Source organism: Euprymna scolopes, chromosome 21 (assembly GCF_053919585.1).
Source record: "Euprymna scolopes isolate OS-2025 chromosome 21, ASM5391958v1, whole genome shotgun sequence".
NCBI lineage: Eukaryota > Metazoa > Mollusca > Cephalopoda > Sepiida > Sepiolidae > Euprymna > Euprymna scolopes.
This window is the reverse complement of record NC_136502.1, coordinates 125,921,263-125,943,534: the sequence shown is the minus strand read 5'-3', so window position 1 is coordinate 125,943,534 and position 22,272 is coordinate 125,921,263. Positions and strand designations below refer to the sequence as shown.

The 22,272-nt window shown below is 33.1% G+C and overlaps 1 protein-coding gene across 1 annotated transcript; it reads left to right on the top strand.

Moving 5' to 3' along the window:
• Positions 1-3,748: 3,748 nt before the first annotated feature.
• LOC145242728 (uncharacterized) lies at positions 3,749-14,707 on the top strand. The gene is made up of 2 exons (XM_080105872.1): positions 3,749-3,939; positions 12,309-14,707. The coding sequence occupies exon 2, from the start codon at positions 12,566-12,568 to the stop codon at positions 13,832-13,834; it is 1,269 nt and encodes a 422-aa protein (XP_079961998.1). The 5' UTR covers positions 3,749-3,939; positions 12,309-12,565; the 3' UTR covers positions 13,835-14,707.
• Positions 14,708-22,272: the final 7,565 nt, after the last annotated feature.

Below are 22,272 nucleotides of genomic sequence, written 5' to 3'. Positions count from 1 at the left end.
ACAGAATGTAACTCTCGCATTTGCTATAATCCTTTTGCAGTGATTGTTGGCAGTTCTAAAGCTGATTTAGTTTCAACACAGCTATTAGGTTTAAAACAATTGAAGTAGTAGTTTCTGTGTGTGATGGCAGCAGCACTTTCAGAAGTGTACTATGGTGGTTTGGTTTCTGTTGAAATTTCTTGGAGTATATGTAGCTGTCTATGCTGATAGTTAACCCATCAGTTTAGTCAAATGCTATATCAGATGCATTCTTTTTAAACATAGAACCTAAGAGGATAGTTTTGATATAAATATTCGGAAACCATCCCAGTCAGCCCAGTTTTTTGGAAGAAAAAATATTTATTTTAACTGTTTCTAACAAAAAAATCTGATGCTTTGTTTTTGTTTTTTAAATAAAATAAAAACATTATATAAAAATAAGGCTATATTTTAACTTTTATGATTCTTAAACATTTTCACAAAAATCAAACTTGTATAATATAAAATGTAAACTGAGTGTAAATTTCAAGATTAACATTTTTATTATGGTTGAAGATACTCAGTTAGATCAGATGTGCACCTCCAAAAAATAAGATTCATTTTTTTTAGGCTTTATGCATGAATACTCTGAAAAACTTGGGTAAGAAATAACAATTAAGTGATCAGTTTCACATATAAGTTTAATGTAAAATGATTACTCCCTTTCTGACCAGATAGCATATGAATGACTTCTAATTATTCTCAGTAAATCTGAAAAGTATTTGGAGGTGGAGTGCATCTGAACTTAAGGTTAATGATATGATTAAGGGAAGGATATTTTGAGGGGGTTGTTGCTACCTGGACTTATGGTTTATGCTTGGGTTAATAGAGTGTTTTAAAATCGCCCTCCCTTACCCCGCCCCCCCCCCCCAAAAAAAGTCATACACAATTTATCTTCCTTAGGCAAAATAATTTGGTTATATACTGTTAAAAGGCTATTCAAATAGACTATCGACCTGAAATGTGTGGTAAATTTGTTAAATTTATATACAAAACTACTCACCCACTTTAAATACTGAAATAATTGGGGGGGGGGGGTTCCAACAAGTAATCGCTTAAAAAAGAAAAATCTCATTTGCGTGTGTGGGGATGGGAATGGAATTTAGCTGAGGATACTTATCTACAAATTTATTGACAATTAATTTAAATATAACATTTTCAAATATTCAAGTCCTCTGGTATGCTTTAAAAATAATATTAAACTGTAGAATGTATTATTAACGTACCTTAATGCAAATGTATTAATCTAAAAAAAACAATTTCACACATTAACATATGTAGAGGGAAGGTGGATCGACCGATCTTTGAATTCATGATGAAGTTGAGAGTATGAGTTGAAACATCTTTCTCTAGCAAGGAAAAAAAATACATCAGCAAATAGCAATGACTCAGGAACAATTACAAACATTTAAAATAACAATTTTTACTAACCAGAAAAGGACCATTTTTTTCTGTGTTATAGTTACAAGTCATAGTCTTTCTTGAACATGCACTGTCTCCCCATGTGGGTGAAATGAAAAAGATTGGGGTTTATTAATGATGCAGTGCATTTTTTATAAGACAAAAATTCTGATATATCATTCCAGTGGAAAAAGAATATTGCTTAATTGTAAATGTATTGCTAGAAGCTTCTAGTGACTGAAGAAATCCTCTGAGACTGAGGAAGTTATTAATGTCAATGTAATTTAACGAAGAAAACTTTTTGAATGCAAAATGCTAGGGAGAAAAGGTTTGTGAGCATAGAATATTCGGTACTCATGCAGAGAGTGATCCGTGCTGAAATAATAACGTTATTATTTAAAAAGCCATTCTTAACATGCGGAGGGGAGGGTGTTTTGTACCTATTCTGTACTTTAACCTTACAATTGAATAAAAAACATATCATAAAACTTTAATTAAACGTGGAAATACGATTTAAAAAATAGCACGGATCACTCTCTGCATTAGCACCGAATATTCATCCATTGTTGCTTGCGTGAGCTTCTTTTGAAAAAAGATAGAGTATACCGTTCGTTTGCAGTTTTTATATACACTTTTTTTCATGCTGCTTTTTTTGAGTAAGCAGTTGAGTACATATGGTGATAATTTTGAGCCGGTTATTCAGTCTGTGAGAAGCTGGTTGGAGATCATGGAATTGTTGCTGGGATACTGGTTCAGCTTTTAACATCCTTCAGACGGAGTTAAAGTAACATTACTGATGGTGAAGCAGTTGACTTGCAGAAACACTGTCTCGACTGTTTTAATTTTTGGCGCATTAATGCTTATATACAGGCTTTCTCGAATGTTCCAACCTGTCTACTGTCTTTAGTGTTTATATTTAATGTAACATGCTTATTCAGCTCGCAAACTATACAGTGTTTACCGATGTATTGGAAAATTCAAAATGGCGGCTGAATCTCTCTCTCGGAGACGGTAAGTTTGAGAAAAGGAGTTATAAATAAAAAGTCAAAATACTGTTAAAAACCCGCCAAATATATGTCAGCCTATGTCACGATAAAATATATTGAGCGAGTTTCTAACAGTATTTTTATTTATAACTCATTTTCCCAAACTTACCGCCTCAAAGAGAGAGTTGGCTGCCATTTAAAATTTTCCAATACATCGGTAAACACTGTATGTTTTTCGAGCTGAATACACATGTTACATTAAATATAAAAACTAAAAATATATCCAGTTGGGTAGAAAAGTAACTTATCTTTGATAACATTTATTTGTTATATATTTGTTTTGTGACAACTTTTTCGGATCTATGTGTACAGTAAAACAAACCCAAAAATTGTTTCGTTTTTTATTTTAAAAAATCTGTTTATATTGTTCTTTTTTTTTTCATTACCAGCGTTTTTTTTTTTTTTGTATTATTATACAAACACCGTGACAGGGTTAGGGTTAGGATTAGGGTTAGGGTTAGGGTTTAGGGTTAGGGTTAGGGTTGGGGTTAGGGTTAGGGTTAGGGTTAATTCGCTGTCACGGTGTTTGTATAGTTTTACCTTTTTTTTTTGTTTTTTTTTTGTTTTTTTGCACGACGTCAACGGAGTAAACAAATATCACTAAAATTGAATTAAAATTAATATTAATGCCTTTTAGCGATAGAGAAAAAGATAAATATTAAAAGAAATTTAGAATATTGCTAACAATAAAAGAAAAAAAAATATTTATATTGTTTAATTTTGGAAAATAAGTTCAGCTTATTTGTAAACTGAACGATATGGTCACTGTTTCCATGGATAAAAACCAAACCGGTGAATCCATATATGTCCCTTTCGTTTTTGGTTTGTGATCATCTACAAATTTACTAAAAACGAAACGTCATATTTTTTCTAATATACAAGTTTATTTATGTTTTGAAATTTCGAGCTTATATATTAATAAAAAATTTTTTTAAATGTCACGGAATGAAAATTGTTTCTTACAAAAATCACAAAATTGATCTGTTGAAAGTCCGATAACTTGTGTTGGAAGTCCGATAATGCTTGCCTTTGTTTGTAAATATCCCATAATACTTTGCTTATGTTAAAAAAAATCGTTATAAATTTCCTCCTTGGAATTTCTGCTTATTTATTAATCTCTTCCGCTTACAATGCAACTCGCAACATAATCAAGTTTTTTTTTTTTATTTATATTATTATTTACTTATGAAAAACAAATTTGTCGTTTTTTTTTGTTTTTTTTTTTTTTACTGATAAGTGAGAGATGAGATTATGTTTATGTGGAGAATGGGAGAAAGGGAGGTAATCGGTGATTATTTTGACAGTTTCCGCGTGCATTAGGGTTGTCTGCAGTTGTTCATCAATTCGTTGATTTTATTATTATTTATTTTTTCACCTTCATCGAAACAGTAAAATTTGATTTTCTTGAAAAAAAAAAAAACTACTTGATCAAATTATGTGATTTTGGGAATTTTTCATCTTCGCCCTGTGACTGGTACGTATTTCAGTAAAACTTGTTGAAAGCATTCTGTTTTTGGTGGTGTTATAAAAATGTAATGAAAATTTAAATTTCGTTCCGTTTTAATCTTTAATCTTAATTTATTTTTGCTTCGGTCCCATATTTTACTTAAGCTTGAGCTTAATGCTTGCAATATAATTTTGTATAATTTTCCAGTTCAGATTTCTCAAATGTCCCCTTCCTCTAACTCATGCCAAAACAGCATCTTTTCCTCTTTTTTTTTTTTTTTTTCATTAGTAACACATTAACACAATGAACACATAGTGTAAAAGCCGTTGCGCAACCTATCAGAACGAAATTTTGTAGTCGATAAATGGAGTTTTCAGATAAAAACCAATGGTTTCCAAGGATTAAAAATTTTTTTTTTTTTTTTTTTTTTGTCAATTCTAATAAATTACAATGTTAATGTTAGCTTCCAAATCATGCAATCGAAATTACCTGAATAATTATTAATAAAAAAAATACTCTAATTGTGTTAGCAGGTGAAAAATTATGGTATCTTGTTTTATAAAATAAATCGAAACGGAAAATTACTTCCCTTTTGAACTCTCCTATGTCTTCAAATTCTATTTTCTTTATAAAATATTTTTTTCGTAATTTTTTGATATAATCATCTTAAAAATATGAGGAATGATGCGTTAGTGTATCAGAATTTTGGGGGAATTTCTGACACTCCTAACACGAAACTGCGAATGAAATATAAAAAACTCGTAATTTCTCGGTACTAGTGCAGAGAGTGATCCGGACGTAAATAATGACGTTATTATTTAAAAAGCCATTCTTAACATGGGGAGGGTGTTTTGTACCTAAGCTATACTTCAGCCTTACAATTAAATAAAAAAAACATATCATAAAACTTTAATTAAAATTGGAAATACGATTTTAAAAAAATAGCGCGAATCACTCTCTGCACTAGCACCAATTTCTCTGTTAAAAGTGTGTTGTTTATTTTCTTTATGGAATATACTTCCAAAATAAACTATTAAAGTTGTTAAAAAAAATAATAGAATTATTATTTTTTATTTAAAAAAAAAAAAACAGTGTGTACAAAGTGCTGGCGCGCCTTCATGCAGACATTTTTTTTTTTTTTACATAATAAAATCAATTGAATTTTACGAGTTATTATTTTTTTTTTTTTCAATTTTTAAAATTTAAAATTCTATCAAAATTTTTCTATTAGTTAAATTTTTACGATATTTTCAGGGTCAATCTGAAATTTTATGCTCTTTCCAATAAACCGAATATAATATTTTAGACAAACGTTTTTTTTTAATTCACCGCCCCCCATTTTGAAATGTCTATTAAAATTTTAATAATTAATTTACTCACCAAAGTTTTATATATCACAAATTGAAGATAGAAGATCAATAAATAATATATTAGAAATTAAAACAAAAAAAAAGAAGTGTTTTTTGGAAATTTACCTGTAAAGTCCAAAGTGTTAAACCTTTTCTTTTTTTTAAAAACCTGTTGATTTTTCTTTTCTTTTTTTAATTGGAAGCCTATGTTCTGCTTATATTGTCCAGTAAGTATTGGACGCTGACGACAGTTTTTTTCTATTTCATTCAATGTTTTCCTTTTTTAGATATTTAAAAAAAATTCACTTGATAAAGTAGAATTAAAATATATTAAATAAAAAATTTGAGAAAAGAAAAAAAAATTCCTCGATTGTTTTTTTTTTTACGGCAAAAACTAATAAGTAAAATTGGACTAGTTTTCAATTATGGGAACACATTTCTTCACGCACAAGGCTAGATGGCTAACACAGATGTGGGGTTTTTACTTCATTCTGTCCAGCCGTAGTTCTAAACGAGAACAAACCAGTACTTCCTGTGTTTCAATAAGAACGTAAAACTGCTTACATAACGGCGCCTTTTTCAAATAGTCGTTTAAAAAATTCTTTTATTTAAAAAATAAATGGAATTTAAAATATAAATATTGATATATTCTTAACAATGAAGAATGGAACTACGCGTTGAATAGTACTTTTTATACGTAAGTGAGTTTTTGGAATTAATATCGATTTTTTATAATCGAAGTAAGTAAAATTTCGTTGATTTTCTTCAAATTTTTTTTAAAGAAAACCGATTTAAAAAAAAGCAAATATTTCATAATTTACTATTAAACCTGTTATTTTTTAATTTTGGTCTTTGCTCCTTTAATTGAAAAAAAAAATTAGGGTTTGAATTACATTTTTCAGATAGTTATACGCTTGTAAAAATAGGTCAAATTATTCAATTTTTTTTTCATGCATTCTTAAGGTCGGTTTCTGACACGACTAGGAATGCGTAGGTACCATTGTTTTCATGTGAAATTCGGTTGTGATTTCAGAAATTTCGTCCCGATAGTGTAGAAGCACCGACTTTTCTTTGTAAAAGAATGCGGCGTTTTGCACTTTGGACATATAACCATTTTGGGCAAACACCCTGTATTAGTAGAAATTCCTACTTAAATCTTCGATCAATGTGGCCTAGTTGTCCCACTGAAGAATTAAACCTGCAAAGGTTGGTGTTTATTTCGAAGTCGTTCTTAACATGGAGAGGTTAGGGGTAATACCCCTAAAAAGCAATACTTTACAGATAAGTCTTCAATAGGACAATTAGGCCACATTGACCATATCTTTTTGCTCCCAAAATTTGATTACTATATAAAAATTCTTATATTTACAAATTGTGTACGTATCGGTGATGGTGGTCGTGCTATATTTTTGTAATTTTTTTTTTTAATTATTTTTTCAATTATTTTTCTATTTTGTTGGTGCATGCGCAATTAAATAAAAAATTAAAATGGAACGAAATTTAGATTTTAATTCTATTTTTCAAACAATTCCAAAACAGAGCACTTTCGACAAGTTTTACCAACATTTCTGTATTTTCTTTTATATTATAGATGCCAATCTGAATAAGCACCAAATATAACTGCTTGCAACAAGTTTTTATTTTAAACAATCACATAGATTTCGGCAATTGAAAGTTGATTTTAAGGCATTGGAACTGACATATTCAAATGACAAGTTACAAGCAAAAAGTCGAGAATTATAGTTCTTTTGTGGTGCAGAAATAAATTTAAACTTTATTGGGTTATCTCTTTTTTTGACTGTTGCACACATAAATGTGTAAACATTAGCGTAAGAATTTTTTCTGCAAGCTTGCAAAAAAATGTAAATATTGAATATCAGGAACACACAAAAAAATTAATTTAAAAAATGAGACAAATTGAGACAACAATTCATTTGTTTACCTATGGATGCATAGCGTTGAAAAACAATGCAGACAATTTTGGCTGGCACACCCTACTCATCCCTTCCCTAGAAAAACCTTCAGAGAAAAATTGATACTCACTCATATATATTCATAAACATTCTAATTAAATAAGCTTTTCTGGCTTTATTGCAACAAAAATGAAATAATTAAACAAAATTATTACACTTATCATGAGCCATAGGAAAATCAGCACCATTTCTGCTTACATTTTTTCCTTTTAAAGATTAATTTTGGTCTGTTATCTTTCAAACACAATCAAAATTTAAATATAAACTAAAAAAATAATTATTATAAATCTCTTTTAAGAAGCATAGGGTTCCGTTTTTTTGTTTTTGTTTTTTTTTTTTTTCAGTTATTTTTGCCCTTACCTAAAAATTAATAAGGATAATAAGTCGTGACCCATTTCACTCCAGTGACTCACTTCACCATGGGGTACCCTATATTTTTTCAAAAAATGAAATTTTAAATGAATCTCAATTTGAAGAGCAAAAAAAAAAGATAACTCAAACGTTTTTGGCAAATTTTACTCTTGTGTTCATTGTATACCACCCCAAATAAATTATTTACATTGTGGAAATGGCACACAAGATGAGAACAGTAGTCTGAAGATTCCAAATAATCCAGATTAATTTTTTTATCTATACATATATGCATATATTATATTTTATTATATAATATATATAAACATTTTGAGGAGTCTACGCAGATCAATCAAGTAAACTTCTTACAATGTTTATACAGGGTAGAATGATAAAATTGTTTTCCTAAAGAAAACAACACTACAGCTTTATTTTAAAACTTTTATTGAAAAGATTAATTCAGGTAACTTGATTATGTAGTGAAGTTGACATCTATTCAGTGTAGCTCTCTTCAGCCTCAATCACTGTCTCAATACAGGTCTGAAACTGAGAGCATGCCTTTTCCACAAGCGTCAGTGGGAGCTTGGTGGATGGCGGTGATCAGGCTGGCTTTGATGTTGTGGGAGGTCCTGTTGATGATGTTCTCGACATACAACTAAACAAAATAGTCCAGAACCCAAAGCCTGGGTCTCTTTAGACTTGTGGGCTATCACTGACTCCTGCTGCCACACCCAGAGTCTGCCATGTTAATGTAGACAGTGTTAGGCAGAGAAGGCCAGTTTGTCTTAATCAGACATGGCGGAGCATTTTATAGGATGCATCCGTGCCAATTGATGAAAGTGAATAAAAACAACGAAAAAAGAACAAAAAAAGCTGAAATGCTGGGAAACACTACAGAAGGGAAGAATGAATACCTTTCAGTTGAGGAGGAGGAGTTGCAGAATCAAGTGGTAGAAAGTGAAGATATAGACAGAGAAGAAGTTGTTGATAGTTCTACCAGTTTAAGAGATAAGACTGAAAAACCTGGCCGAAATAAGACCATAACTTATAAAATAAATGGAAGTGGGGAGTGGAAGAAAGGAAAGGTTATGTCAGTACAGCCTAAATCAACTGGCAAATATAGTCATTGGATCAATATAGAACCTGAGGATGAAAACGAGGATCAAGTTTGTATCAACTGGAATCATATTGATCATTGGAGAGAAGTGCCCCAATATACTGAACAGGAAAATGTAGTCCTGCTCACCGCTGAACAAGAGCAGTCGAAAGCTGTAATAGATGCCAAGCATAAAGAAATAAAAAACATGAACACCTATGAAGTATTTGAATGTGTGCCATACACAGGTCAAAAAACAATATCCACAAGATGGGTGATTACTGAAAAATTCAAGGATAATCAGAAAACAATGAAAGCTCGCCTTGTAGCACGAGGCTATGAAGAAAATAGTAATCTGAAAACGGACTCCCCAACATGTAGCCGTGAAGCTATGCGAATGGTCATGCTAACCGCATCAATAAAGAATTGGATGCTGCAGACCATAGATTTTACCTCAGCCTTTTTGCAAGGTGGTATTTTAGAGAGAGATGTGTACCTGAGGCCACCATCTGATGTTTGTCCTAAATCTCAAGTGTGGAAATTAAAAAGATGCATCTATGGATTGAATGATGCTCCACGGGCATGGTACAAGAGAGTTACTCAGGCTTTGATTGAATTAAAAGGAGTAGCAAGTGCTTATGATAATGCATTGTTTTTGTGGCATGATATTAAAGGAAATTTGACTGGAATTCTTGCTATGCACGTGGATGATTTTGTTTTCTGTGGAAACACAGAGTTTGAAAGGGATGTGATTGCAACATTGAAAGAAAAATTTAAGGTGGGATCTCATGAAAGTGGAACATTCAAATATGTTGGACTGAATGTTAATCAACAGGAAAATGGGATCACTGTAGAACAAGATCTATATGTATCTTCCATATCTCCAATAGAAATAAGCAAAGGGAGGATACTGAGGAAAAATGATGAACTGAATGAAGAAGAAAAGCATGAGTTGAAGAGACTTGCAGGTCAGATGATGTGGGTTTCAACTCAAACACGCCCTGATATAGCTTTTGATGTGTGTAAAATGAGCAACACTGGAAAGCATCCCAAAGTAAAAGCCTTATTTGAGGCGAATAAAGCCTTATCAAAATTGAAATCCAAGAAGGGTTCTATAACATTTCCAAAATTGGGAAAGCCCTCAGATTTACACATTTTGTGTTATACTGATGCCTCTTATGCCAGTCTGGAAGATGGATCTTCACAGGGTGGTTTTGTTGTCTTTATTGGAGGAAGTACTGACAAAATGGCCCCCATGTGTTGGGCGTCAAAGAAATTGGACAGAGTGACAAAAAGCCCATTGGCCTCAGAGACTCTTGCTCTGAATGAGGGAGCTGATGCTGGTGTTTTGACTGCGGTTATGATACAAGAGGTATTTCAGTTATCTAAATTGCCAGACGTTCTCTGCAAGACAGATAATGCATCACTTGTGGAGACATTGAATTCCAACAATCTGGTAAGCGATCGACGATTGAGAATAGATGTAGCAAGGCTGAAGGAAATGAAGAGTAGAGGAGAGATACAGATAGAATGGATCAAGGGTTGTGATCAGGTCTCTGATTGTTTGACCAAGGCAGGAGCTTCGTCTGAGCTTCTAAGGGACTTGTTAAATCAGAAATAAATTATTCACTTGAGGACAGCAGCAATGTTAATGTAGACATTGGTTACCTCCCTTGCTTCAGTTACATGGTTACCTCCCTTGCTTGTGGTGATATAAATAGGAGTCGGCCATCTTGGTTTAGTCAGTTCGTTTGTACAGTTTAGACAGACTACAAGTGTCTCAACATGCCAGCGACCACCTGATTGCACCAGGGGATCACCACATGCTTTAGCACATCCAGGTACATTTTGGTGTTGACTTTCAAGCTAAATTCGAAGATGTAAGATGGCATGATGTGGCCCTCACTTGAAACCATACCATGTGTCATCCGATGCATTGAGCTGTTCTCTTATGCATTGAACTGTCTGGATTTTCATTTTGAGAGTGCCAGCAGTGGTTCTGTTTTCATAATTTGGATCAGTAGAAAGCATGATTTATACACCGGCACATTTCTGATCTCACTTGTTGAACATTATGTCACTTTCAGACAGGATATCTCTCTTGGGTTTTTTACACAACTGGTCAATTAGTTGATGGTCTGCAACTACAAAAAATGGAAACCGGTTTTCAACAAACAGAAATGGAATCATGTCGTCTTTTCTAGGGCGACAATTTTATCATTGCACCCTGTATCATTTTGCTTATATAAAGCTCTACACACGCATTCAGCAGTTTTGAAGAAATAGCGGTTTTGGTGTTTATTTTAACAATATGCCTATATATATATATATATATATATATATATATATATATATATATATATATATATATATATATATTGCCAAGAAATACTAAAACAACCATTTGCAAAAGAAGCTAAGAAGGAGCAATTCATAAATTTATTGTATTGAATTGGAATTTAGAAAATAACAATAATGATATTTAAAATAATACGACATTTTAATGATGAACATATCTTGTCTGTTGGCCTGTAACTTTATGAAAAAATGTAATTAAAATAACTGTTTTCATTAATATGAATATTTTTCTTTTTATCTAAGAACACAATCGAAAGTTATCACAAAATCTTCTTTTTATCATTATCAGATGATACTTATTCTGTGTGACCTTTTTATTTAAGTTTTTATTTATACATTTTATATATTTCTATATAACAACGCATAATCCAAATTATGTCTCTATCAGATGTTATGTGTGTCCTTCCTTTTATTCATTATTTCTATTCATCTCTTTCGTTTTGTTACCCAATATTTAATTTCTTTTATCTACAATATTGAGAAAATTAGAATTTCATTGTCTTTTCGAACACTTAATGCAGTCTACCCTCATCATGTCAAGTTTTTGAACTGCAGTTACAATGACAAGAATTTTGTTATGGTCATTTGTGGAATTGAACACAGAAAATAAGATTCTAACTTGTAAGCAGTCTGATCAAGGGTTCAATCAAAAATGTACTCAACAGACACCATATGCCATGACCCTTACCCTTTTTTTTGTAAACTTGTATGATTACTACTACACTTCTCGAGCTCGATGCAAGTGTTATTTGCCTTTCTGCTTGTGCATTTCTTCATTTTCTGCTTTTAAAATCATACAAAGACAAAATAAGAAGAAAAGAAAATATGGCAAAAGAGAGAAAGGTTTGTGGCAAAAGATGGCAAAAATGTGCCATTCTAAATTTTTGTATGATTTTGCAAAAGATATGAAGATATATTTTCCAATGTAGACTTGGGAGAAATTGATTTCTGTTTGATTTTACTAAATCTTTAAACGTTTATTTTCAGTGTCATTCTTAAATATTCTCTTTTGTAAATTCGAATTAAGATATTTGAAGCATTCTTTTGTTTATTTTCTCGTCTCAATATAAATAATAAATCAACATTCAGTGTTTACATGCAATAAAAATGCAAAATCAGGGTCACTTTCTTCACATGAGAGTATCTGTTATAAATGAAACGTTTGTATGAAAGAATATTTCTGTAATCAATAATTGAATATAATTCATGTTTTCATTATATTTTTTATTACTATATAAATATTAAATATGATTTCTCATTTATTTACAGGAAACAGCAACAATGAAGAATAATGCAAGTGTCACATATACATATCTGAAATATAAATCTTATCTTTTGAAATGTAATAATAAACATTTCCAAGTTTTTGTTCATTAACCACAATAAAAAAACTTTTAAGAAAAAAATGGTGTGTAGTAAAACATGAACTTCGGTTTCCTGAAAAACCCAATAGAGTCAAACATGCACAGATACTTTACTAAACATGTTTAAAAGAAATCCTACTTACATTAACAACTACTTTCAAAATGCATAACCGATCTGACTCAAGAGAGAACTTATTTTCTTGTGAGGTTTGTGGCAAATTGTTGGCAAGCAAACATAGTTTAATGGCCCATGTGAGGATCCACACTGGGGAAAAGCCATATTCTTGTGGGGTTTGTGGCGAAGCATATGCACAGAATTCTGTTTTAAAACTACACATGCGAACTCATACTGGGGAAAAGCCATATTATTGTAGTATTTGTGGCAAAGCATATGCACAGAGTTCTCATGCAAAGAGACATATCCAATCTCACACTGGTGAAGCAAATGGACAAAATTCTACTTTAAACCTACATATTCGAACACACACTGCAAAGAAAATCTATTCTTGTGAGATTTGTGGCATAGCATATGCAAATAATACTGATTTAAAGATTCATATGCAATTTCACATTGGTGAGAAGACTTATCATTGTGAAAGTTGTGGCAAAGTTTATGTACAGAAATCTGCTTTAATGAAACACATAAAATCTCATTCTGGAGAGAAAGCATATTCTTGCGGTATTTGTGATAAAGCATATTCAAGCAATTGGGCTTTAACAGTACATGTACGATCTCACACTGGCGAGAAGCCTTTTCCTTGCGCAATTTGTGGGATAGCATATTCAAGCAATTCTGGTTTAAAAATACATATGCGATCTCACACTGGAGAGAAACCTTATAATTGTCAAGTTTGTGGCTCCAAATTTGCACATAACACTAATCTAATAAGACATATGAGAACTCACACTGGAGAAAAACCATATTCTTGTGAAGTATGTGGCTCTTCATTCATAAAAAAATGTAATTTAAAAGTACATATGCGAACACACACTGGCGAACGACCTTACATTTGTGAAGTGTGTGGTTCATCATTTACAACTTCGTCAACTTTAAAGGTTCATATGCGAACTCACACTGGAGAGAAACCTTTTTCTTGTGAAGTGTGTAGCTTATCACTTACAACGTCATCACAATTAAAGGTACACATGCGATTCCATAATGGAGAAAAACCTTATTCTTGTGAAGTTTGTTGCTCATCGTTTGCGAGGTCATATTCATTAGTGGTTCATATGCGATCTCACACTGGCGAAAAACCTTTTTCTTGTCATATTTGTAGCTCAGCATTTGCAAAAAATTCTTCTTTAAAGGCGCACATAAGGATTCATACTAAAGAGAAACCTTATTCGTGTAAAGTATGTGGTTCATCATTTATGAAGCTGTCTACTTTCAAGATACACATGCGATCCCACAATAGCAAAACTGAAAAATGATTTTAAAATAACTTGGTCTCTGAATGATATTCACATTACACCGGTTCTGATGAGAGCAACTAGCATATTGAAAAAAATCTTAAATATTAGCAACAATCTCTGGAAGACCAAGCTCTTATGAAATAAAGGTAACAACATCTATTCTTACAAAAATCCTTGAATATAAATTTAAATTGTAATGAAATCAAGTGGTAGCTCCATGAAACAGCCCACTTATCACTTAAAACTGAAGTAAAATAAAAAATGGAAAAAGTTTGAATTCTTACAAGAAAAAATCAATCAAGATTCTTTGATTTCTTTGTTAGGTGCTCCTCGACAATTTGACACAATACTTTTCTTACAAAGAATTTGGACCAAATATTCTAAAAAAAATCAGATAGTATTCAATCATCAAATTAAAGTCTTATATTGTGCCCAATAATTTCCAAGAAAAGAAAGTAAATATGTTTAAAATACGAAAAGAGAAAGTTTGAGACACATGGCAAAAAGGATAAAAAAAACACAGAGAAAATAAAAGTGCAGAGCAAACGAATCAAAGAAAGAGAAATAGACAAAAGGAATGAAGAATTGGACAAAAATGAAACAATGAAAATTCATACAGGTTGACATTCAGGGGATAAAGCCTTTGCGTAGATATTTTTTTTTGGAGCATGAAAAGAAAGAAGCTATTAAAACAAACTGCATAAACCATGATGTGAAAATAAAACAATAAATACATAAACGCACATGAAACGTTTAAGAAAGTGTGATTTAAATAGGAAAACAATAATTGATTAATGACAAAGAAAATACAGATGCAACAGTTGATGGTATAAAATAATGTGATTGTAAAAAGATAAAAAATAAGGAAATAAAAAAGAATGTGAAACGGATGATAATTGTTGATTTTTTTAATTTTTGTTTTTCTTAGCTTTAATTTTGTTTCATACCTGTTATTTTTAAAACTATCACCGACAAGAATTGAAAAAAAAAGAAAGGGGAGAGAAGAGCAGATTAAGCTTTGTGCTATTTCGTTTTTGTGTTTTATTTTGCCTTGAACAATACATTGTGCAAAGTTGTTGTGACATTAAAATTGCTCACTCTCCCTATAGTCCAGGTCTTGCTCCCTGTGACTTTTGGTTATTCTATAAGCTCAAGGAAAACCTTAGGGGCTGTCATTATGAGATAATTGAGGAGATGAAATAAGCTTTGACAAGGATCACTGACACACTCACACAAGAAGACTTCCATGGGGCCTTTCCAGAAGTTGTTGGAATGGTACAACAAGTTCATTACAGCCAGAGGAGATTACTTCAAAGCGGACTAGAATTCCATGTGTATATTATCAATAAAATTGCCCATACAAAAAGTCTGGAATGTTATTGAAGGTATCTTATAGATCTCGAAGTGGTGTGCAAAAAGGAACTGTAAATGGTGATAAACACAACCAGAATATTCAGCCAGGACATTAAAATGGAATTTGGTATGAAAACGTGTACACTACGCAAGATGAAAATAGGAAAACGACGAGAAAAGAAAAATGGGAAAAGAAACAGCTACATGGACGATTCATAAGGATGACAAAAGATGGACATGGTGATGAAAAGGATACCTAAACCGAGAAACTGAATTCGTAATCACAGCTGCACAAGATAACACAATTAGAACCAACTATATGAAAGACACAAGAAGATACATTACCAAGAAGAACAATAAGGAAATGATGAAACCAGAAATAAAAAAGACAGGAAAAATAGAAAATGCTACATGGACGATTTATAAGAATGACAAAAAAAGATAATGATGAAAACACCTGGACATGGTTAACAGAAGGACACATGAACAGGAAAACAGAATCTCTACTGATGGCTGCACAGAACAACACTATTAGAACTAAGCACATTAAAGCGAAAATAGATAAAACACAGGACAACAGCAAATGCAGACTCTAAACAAAAAGACAAAAAGACAACCACATAATAAGTGAATGCAACAAACTAGTCAACAATAGATGGATACGATCAAGTGGCGAAGGCAGTACATTGGGAACTACATAAATAATAGCATCTTGAACATCCAGGCAAATGGTACTAGTGCCAACTGGCAGCAGTACTTGAAAACGCAAGTCACAAAATCCTATGTAACATAGACGTACAAACAGATAAAGCCATCCTTATAAGAAGACGAGATGTCATAAAAGTTAACAAGAAGGAAAAGGCATGTTAGATTGTGCATTTCGCCATCCAGCAAACGACAGGGTGAATATCAAGGAGACAGAAAAGTGAATCAAATACATGGAATTGGCCAGAGAGCTAAAAGGCAAAGATGAAAGTCAAGATAACACCAATAACAGTGTGAGCACTAGGAACAATTATGAAAAACTTTTAAAAAACGGGAAAGATTAGAATCAGAGTGATAGCTGAAAAGATACAATGGATAACAATAATGAAAACTGCTGCAATATTAAATAAAATCCTTGAATGCAGAGACTAATACATATGAGCAGCACATGCAGACCGGATATATAGAAACTGCAACAGAAAACAAAAGCAGAGAACACCACATGAAATCAAGGAAACTGAAACTGTATAATTGTAGGTCACCTCACACATCCCCGTCCAAAAAATTGTAGTGTTGGCATCAACTGGAAACACAACAAATAGTTGTAAAGAATTAAAGAGGATAGAAAAAACTAAGATGGGAAAGCACTAACCAGATTTCCACTGAATGTGTGCGAAAAGGACTGGGACTTTAAGGACGCTTACTGCCACACAAATTTCAGTAAAGGCCAATGGTTGTTTTCACTGAAAAATCAATAGTAAATGGATGTGGCAATAATGAAAATTAATTTGCAAATGTTATTAAAAGAGGGTGGAGAGTACTGGAAATCTTACGAGACATGTTGTCACCTAAACTCCAGGGAACACCACATGCTTCTGACAAGGAGAAATCTTTGATGATGACTTCTGTGAAATTCCTAGTGAGTATAACAACTATTATTATCATTATTAATTATTATTATTATTATTAATTATTATTATTATTATTATTATTATTATTATTCACTGAAAGTTTTCACACAGGCCATCATCAAATAAGTCTCTTTGAGGACAACCTGTGGTGTTCCCTGGAGTCTGAGTTACAACAAGTCTCCCTAGATTTCCAGCACTCACCACCTTTTTTGATAACCTTTGTAAATTACATTGTGTTATCACAATAGCCATTTAATATTGATTTCTCATTGGTAGCGACTATTGGTCTTCACTGGAATTTAGCTAGCAATAAGCCTCCTCAAGGTCCCAATCCTCTTCAAACTCATCCAGTGGAGGTCTGAATAGTGCTTTCTTTCCTAAGGCTTTCCATCCTCCTCGACCCTCCTCAGTTATTTAGTGTGGTGTCACTTTATGCTAACACACCATTTTTAGGGGGTTATTATCTATATAGTAATATGATATGTGTGTGTGTGTTATTTTCTGTGTTATGCTTACAGCTTTTTTCTTTCAAGTGACTGTTGAAATGATAAGTAAAGATAAAAGAAGAGTAAACAGGAATGACTTTCGTAAAGGTTTTATCAACTTAAAAGTATACACGTGTTTTCGGAAATCAATTTGGCGGAATCCTTAATTCCGGCCAAGGGGAACAACTACGATTGTTTATTTCTGGAAGAGTCAAAGCAATTTATTCTAACATTTTCCTCTTCAACAATAATTAAGTATGGAATTACAGAAGTTTAATTTAGTCTGTTCAGTACTAGGTTAAGAAGTCCTTATATTTACTTGGAAATCATCGCATTCTGGTCGATCTCCGCACTGACTCACAGGGATTTTGGTCTTCAGCGTCCACATCTTGGGGAGCATGGATATTTTCAGGATCAGGTAAGGGATTCTTCTCCTTCACGTAGGTATTGTCTTCGTCAGTTGGCGGTTCTTTAGGGGCTTCAGGGCTTACAAAATTGTTTTCATTGTGTTGATCTTCTTGATTTGAGGAGTTAGGAGCCAGGTCTCACAGATTGACAGTAGTTTCCGCACGAGAAGGTAGTCATACATGAGCATAGTAGGGGTTGATGTCTAATAGGGTAGCAGGGGTTACCGGAGGGTCGAGTTTACTAGACTTAGTATGGTTTCTGACATATATTGGGTCTGGTTTCGCCCAAGTGGGAACAGACGTTCCAGATGAAGATTTACGACTATATTTGAACATTGTCCTGAGGAGTCATATTAGTGGCAGTGCATAGTAACGACTTAATTGAATGGAGAGCGTTTGGTAGTATATCCTCCCAATGGGGCAGTTTGATGTTGCTAGAGTGTAAGGTCGTTTGAATGGCCTTCCATAAAGTTCCATTGAGTTTCTCAATTTGCCCATTACCCTCAGGGTGGTATCTACTTGTTTTAGAGGTGGCGATACCTTTGCCACGTAAGTAATCTTTGATTTCTCCTGCAAGGAAGTCGGCAGCCCGGTCAGTGTGTATCATATCGGGCATACCAAAAATTGAAAATAGTTAGTTTAGGCAGTGGATCACGGTTTTGCTAGTCATATCCTTACAGGGGAAGGCAAAGGGAAAGCGAGTATATTCATCAATTATAGTCAGTAAGTATTTGTTATCACGCACATAAGTAGGTAAAGGGCCTTTAAAGTCGATGTTTAATCGCTGGAAAGGTAGTATAGCTTGTATGAGTGTTCCTTTGTTACAACTGGCAAATTTAGGTTTCAGATACTGACAGGAGGAGCACGAGTCTGTTATATTTTTAATTTGTTCTAAAGCGAAAGGAAGGTTTCTTGTCCTGATGAAGTGGTTGAGTCGCATAACATCAGGATGGCATAGTGTAACATGCAAGTCACAGAGGTCTTGCAAAGTGTGTGTTAATGCAAAGATGCGAGAAAATGTGTCAGCAGCTGTATTTTCCGTTTCTGGATGGTAAACAATACTGAATTTGAATTCTGACAGTTCGATCCGCCAACGACATATCATTTTTAATTTTAGATTTCCTCTTGTTATCAAACAACTTTGAAATGTCTCTCGAGTAGGAAATGTCGCAACTTTCGGAGAGCTTCAACAATTGCAGCAGCTTCTTTTTTGACAGCATGATGTCTGATCTCATTTGGGGTTAGTGTCCGAGAAAAGAATGCAACAGGTCTACCCTGTTGGTTTAGAGTAGCAGCAATGCACTTGGCATCAGTTTCTACTACAAATTCTTTATCCGGGTCAACAGTTATAAGGGTAGCATTTCTTAAGTCGGTCTTCAGCGTCTGAAAAGAATTTAGAATAGACGGGGGCAGTGGAAACTCCTTGTTATGGTTGAGAGGCAGTATCTTATCAGAAAAGTTTTGAATAAATTTACTATAGTAAGAGAACATACCAATTATTCGTTTTTATGACCGGAAATTTAGAGGCGGTGGCATTTCAAGGAGTAGTTTTAGCCTCAGGTAATCAGGAGCAATTTGGTTGTTGTGGATTGTGTAACCAAGAAGTGTTATAGAAGTAGCAGAAATGATGCTCTTACTTTGGTTGAGCATGATGTTGTATCTTTTCGCTACATTATAAAACTTTGAAGGTTGTAGTCATGCTCTTTTTGATCCTTTCCACATATTGTGACATTGTCTACATACACAAAAGTGTCTGTTAATTTTTCTCTTTCTACAATGCCATCGATGCATTAGCAGTATCAGAATTTTGGGGGAATTTTTGACACCCCTAACAGAAAACTGCGAATAAAATATAGAAAACTCGTAATTTCTCTTTCTAAAGTGGGTTATTTATTTTCTTTATAGAATATGCTTCCAAAATAAACTATTTAAGTTGTTTAAAAAATAATAGAAATATTATTTTTCATTGTTTAAAAAACAGTGTTTACAAAGTGCGTGCGTGCGCTCTGGGAGCCATTTTGTTACGTAATGAAATCAATTGATTTTTATGAGATGAATATTTTTCAATTTTTAAACTTTAAAAATCTATCAAAATTTTCCTATTCGTTCAATTGTTACGTTTTTTTCAGGGTGAATGTAAAATTTTATGCTCTTTCTGATAAACTGAATATAATATTTTAGACAAACGTTGTTTTATAAATTCACCCCCTCCCCATTTTGAAATGTCTATGAGAATTTTAATAATTAATTTTTGTCGACACGTTTTATATATCACAAATTGAAGATAAAACATGAATAAATAAAATACTCAAATTTAAAACAACAAAAAAATATCACTTATCTGTAAATTTACCGGTAAAGTCCAAAATGTAAATCCTTCTTTTTTCGATAACCACGTGTTTTCTTTTTTTTGTTTTTTTTTTACGTGGATGCTTAATTTTTGTTTAGAATTTTCCAGTCATTATTTTTCGGTCAGTGTATATTTTTATATTTAATTCCTGGTTTCCTTTTTTTCAATATAAAAAAAAAGACGAAACCCTATAATGCAGATTTATAGTATAATAAATAAAAAATTCAGATATTTCTTTAAGATATTAAAAAAAAAAATTACATTGCATATCTTCGTCATTTCGTAATCCATGTAAATCCAAAAATGAAAAATCCCAGTTTTCATGTACGATAGCGTAAAGGCGCCCACATTAAAAAAAGGACGATGTTATCTCCCTTTATTCATATAGGGTCAATATGAAGCCACCCTCGAAAATTCCTTTAAAATTACGGCCAAATCTGTTCATTGCAATGTGGCCATAAAGTGGGTGCCCATTTGACGTCACATCATTATAGAAAAGTGACCCCCCACTTTGTGACCATTTGTAAAATTTTTTATCTTGGAAACTACTAGTTTCGTTTGCCGTATATATAAATGGTTATTTCCGTTTTCAGCGCCTCCGAAAACCTTTAAAAGTGGAAAATTTGAAGGAATATAATCCAATATCGAGATAGTGTTTTTTTACACTTATAGGCTTCCGTAGATAAGAAAGTGATAATTTTAACATCCGGTGTCTTTACAACTTTCTTGAAAGACACGCGTTGTCGCGATATGTGTTGGAAAAATCCTTCCATTTAAAAAATACATGGATTATAATACATAAATATGAATAAATTCTCATACAGGAAGATTAAAAGAAAGCATATCTTACTCATTAACCAGGTAAGTTCTTTATTTTGCCGTTAAAATAAATATCGTAAGATTCAAGTAATGTTATTGTTCAACAATCCGTGTAATGTTAAGTGAAGAAATCGAAGGAAAAATAAATAAAATTGTTTATTTCTCTATTAAAGCTTTTATGATATTAAAATTTGGCCTTTGCTCGTTTTATTGAAATAAAATTTACGGGTTTAAATTACGTTTTCATATTATTATAATCTGATAGAAAGATAGGTGTCTATTCAAAATGGCGACTCGGCTGAAAATTCCCCCAAAATTCTGATACTGCTATCGATGCATCTTTGAAAGGAACTTACTCCGTTAGTGATGCCAAAATGGATACGAGTAAATTGGTAAAGTTTTCCATTTACTTCAGATGCTGTGTATTTCTGATCGATGTGATTAATTGGGATTTGATGGTAAGCAGACTTCAGGTCGAGTGTTGTAAAAACGTTGTATCGAGCTATGTCATCAATCATTTTATTAATGTTCGGCATGGGGTAGGCATCCAGTTCTGTAAATCTATTTATAGTGTCGCTGTAGTCGACCACCATTCTTCTTTTTTTTTTCTCGTTAGTGTAATGTTTCTCACTCAGAACGCAAACGCCAAGTTTGTTTTAAGACTTTATTCAGCCGAGAGCCGACCGCAAGTATCTACATGCTGTCTCCTTCTCCCTCGCCCGTTTGCCGGTGTTCCCCTTTTTATCATCTCCTGTGTACCTACGTACATTACATCTCCCCCAAAAAAAGAAAGGTCCATTTATCATGGAAAAAGGTCAGGGTAGACTGCCCTTGTGACCCTTTTGTGGTCGAGGATTATTCTGCCTCCGTATGTGACCATTGAAATCCCTACCCCTTTTTTTTTAAAGTTAAGAAAAAATAAAAGGTAATTGTTCAATCTTTAGTCAATCCGGACTAAAACGATTCGGTGGTCTTATTGTATGGCCCGATCGTCGTGGCAGGGCTAGTGGGGTATGCTCACTCACTTCTCTATCTGGCTGCTCATAATCGGGCGAATTCTCATGTGTCAATGGAGTCTGTGGATGTGTGTTATTTTCTGTTGCCATATCTGGAGGCATGTTTAGTTCCGTGAAAATGCATTCTGGATTGTTTTCACTTGGGGATTGAGGTGCTGGCTTGGTGATACAATGGCGAGACCTGATGTGATCCTGATGACGACGAACCAACCGGCCATCCTGCAATCTGATTAGAAAGGATAAAGGAGATAGTCTTTCCAGAATGTGACCAGCCAACCACATGGATCCGGAACCAAAGTTCTGTGCAAATACTGCTTGGTCTTCATCAAATGAACGCATCTGGGCAGATTTGTCATGGTACAACTTTTGACATTCTTGGTTGTTATATACAACACTTGAGGTGGCAGGCT

Coding starts and splice junctions, on each gene's coding strand:
- LOC145242728 (XM_080105872.1), top strand. CDS start 12,566: ATGCATAACCGATCTGACTCAAGAGAGAACTTATTTTCTTGTGAGGTT.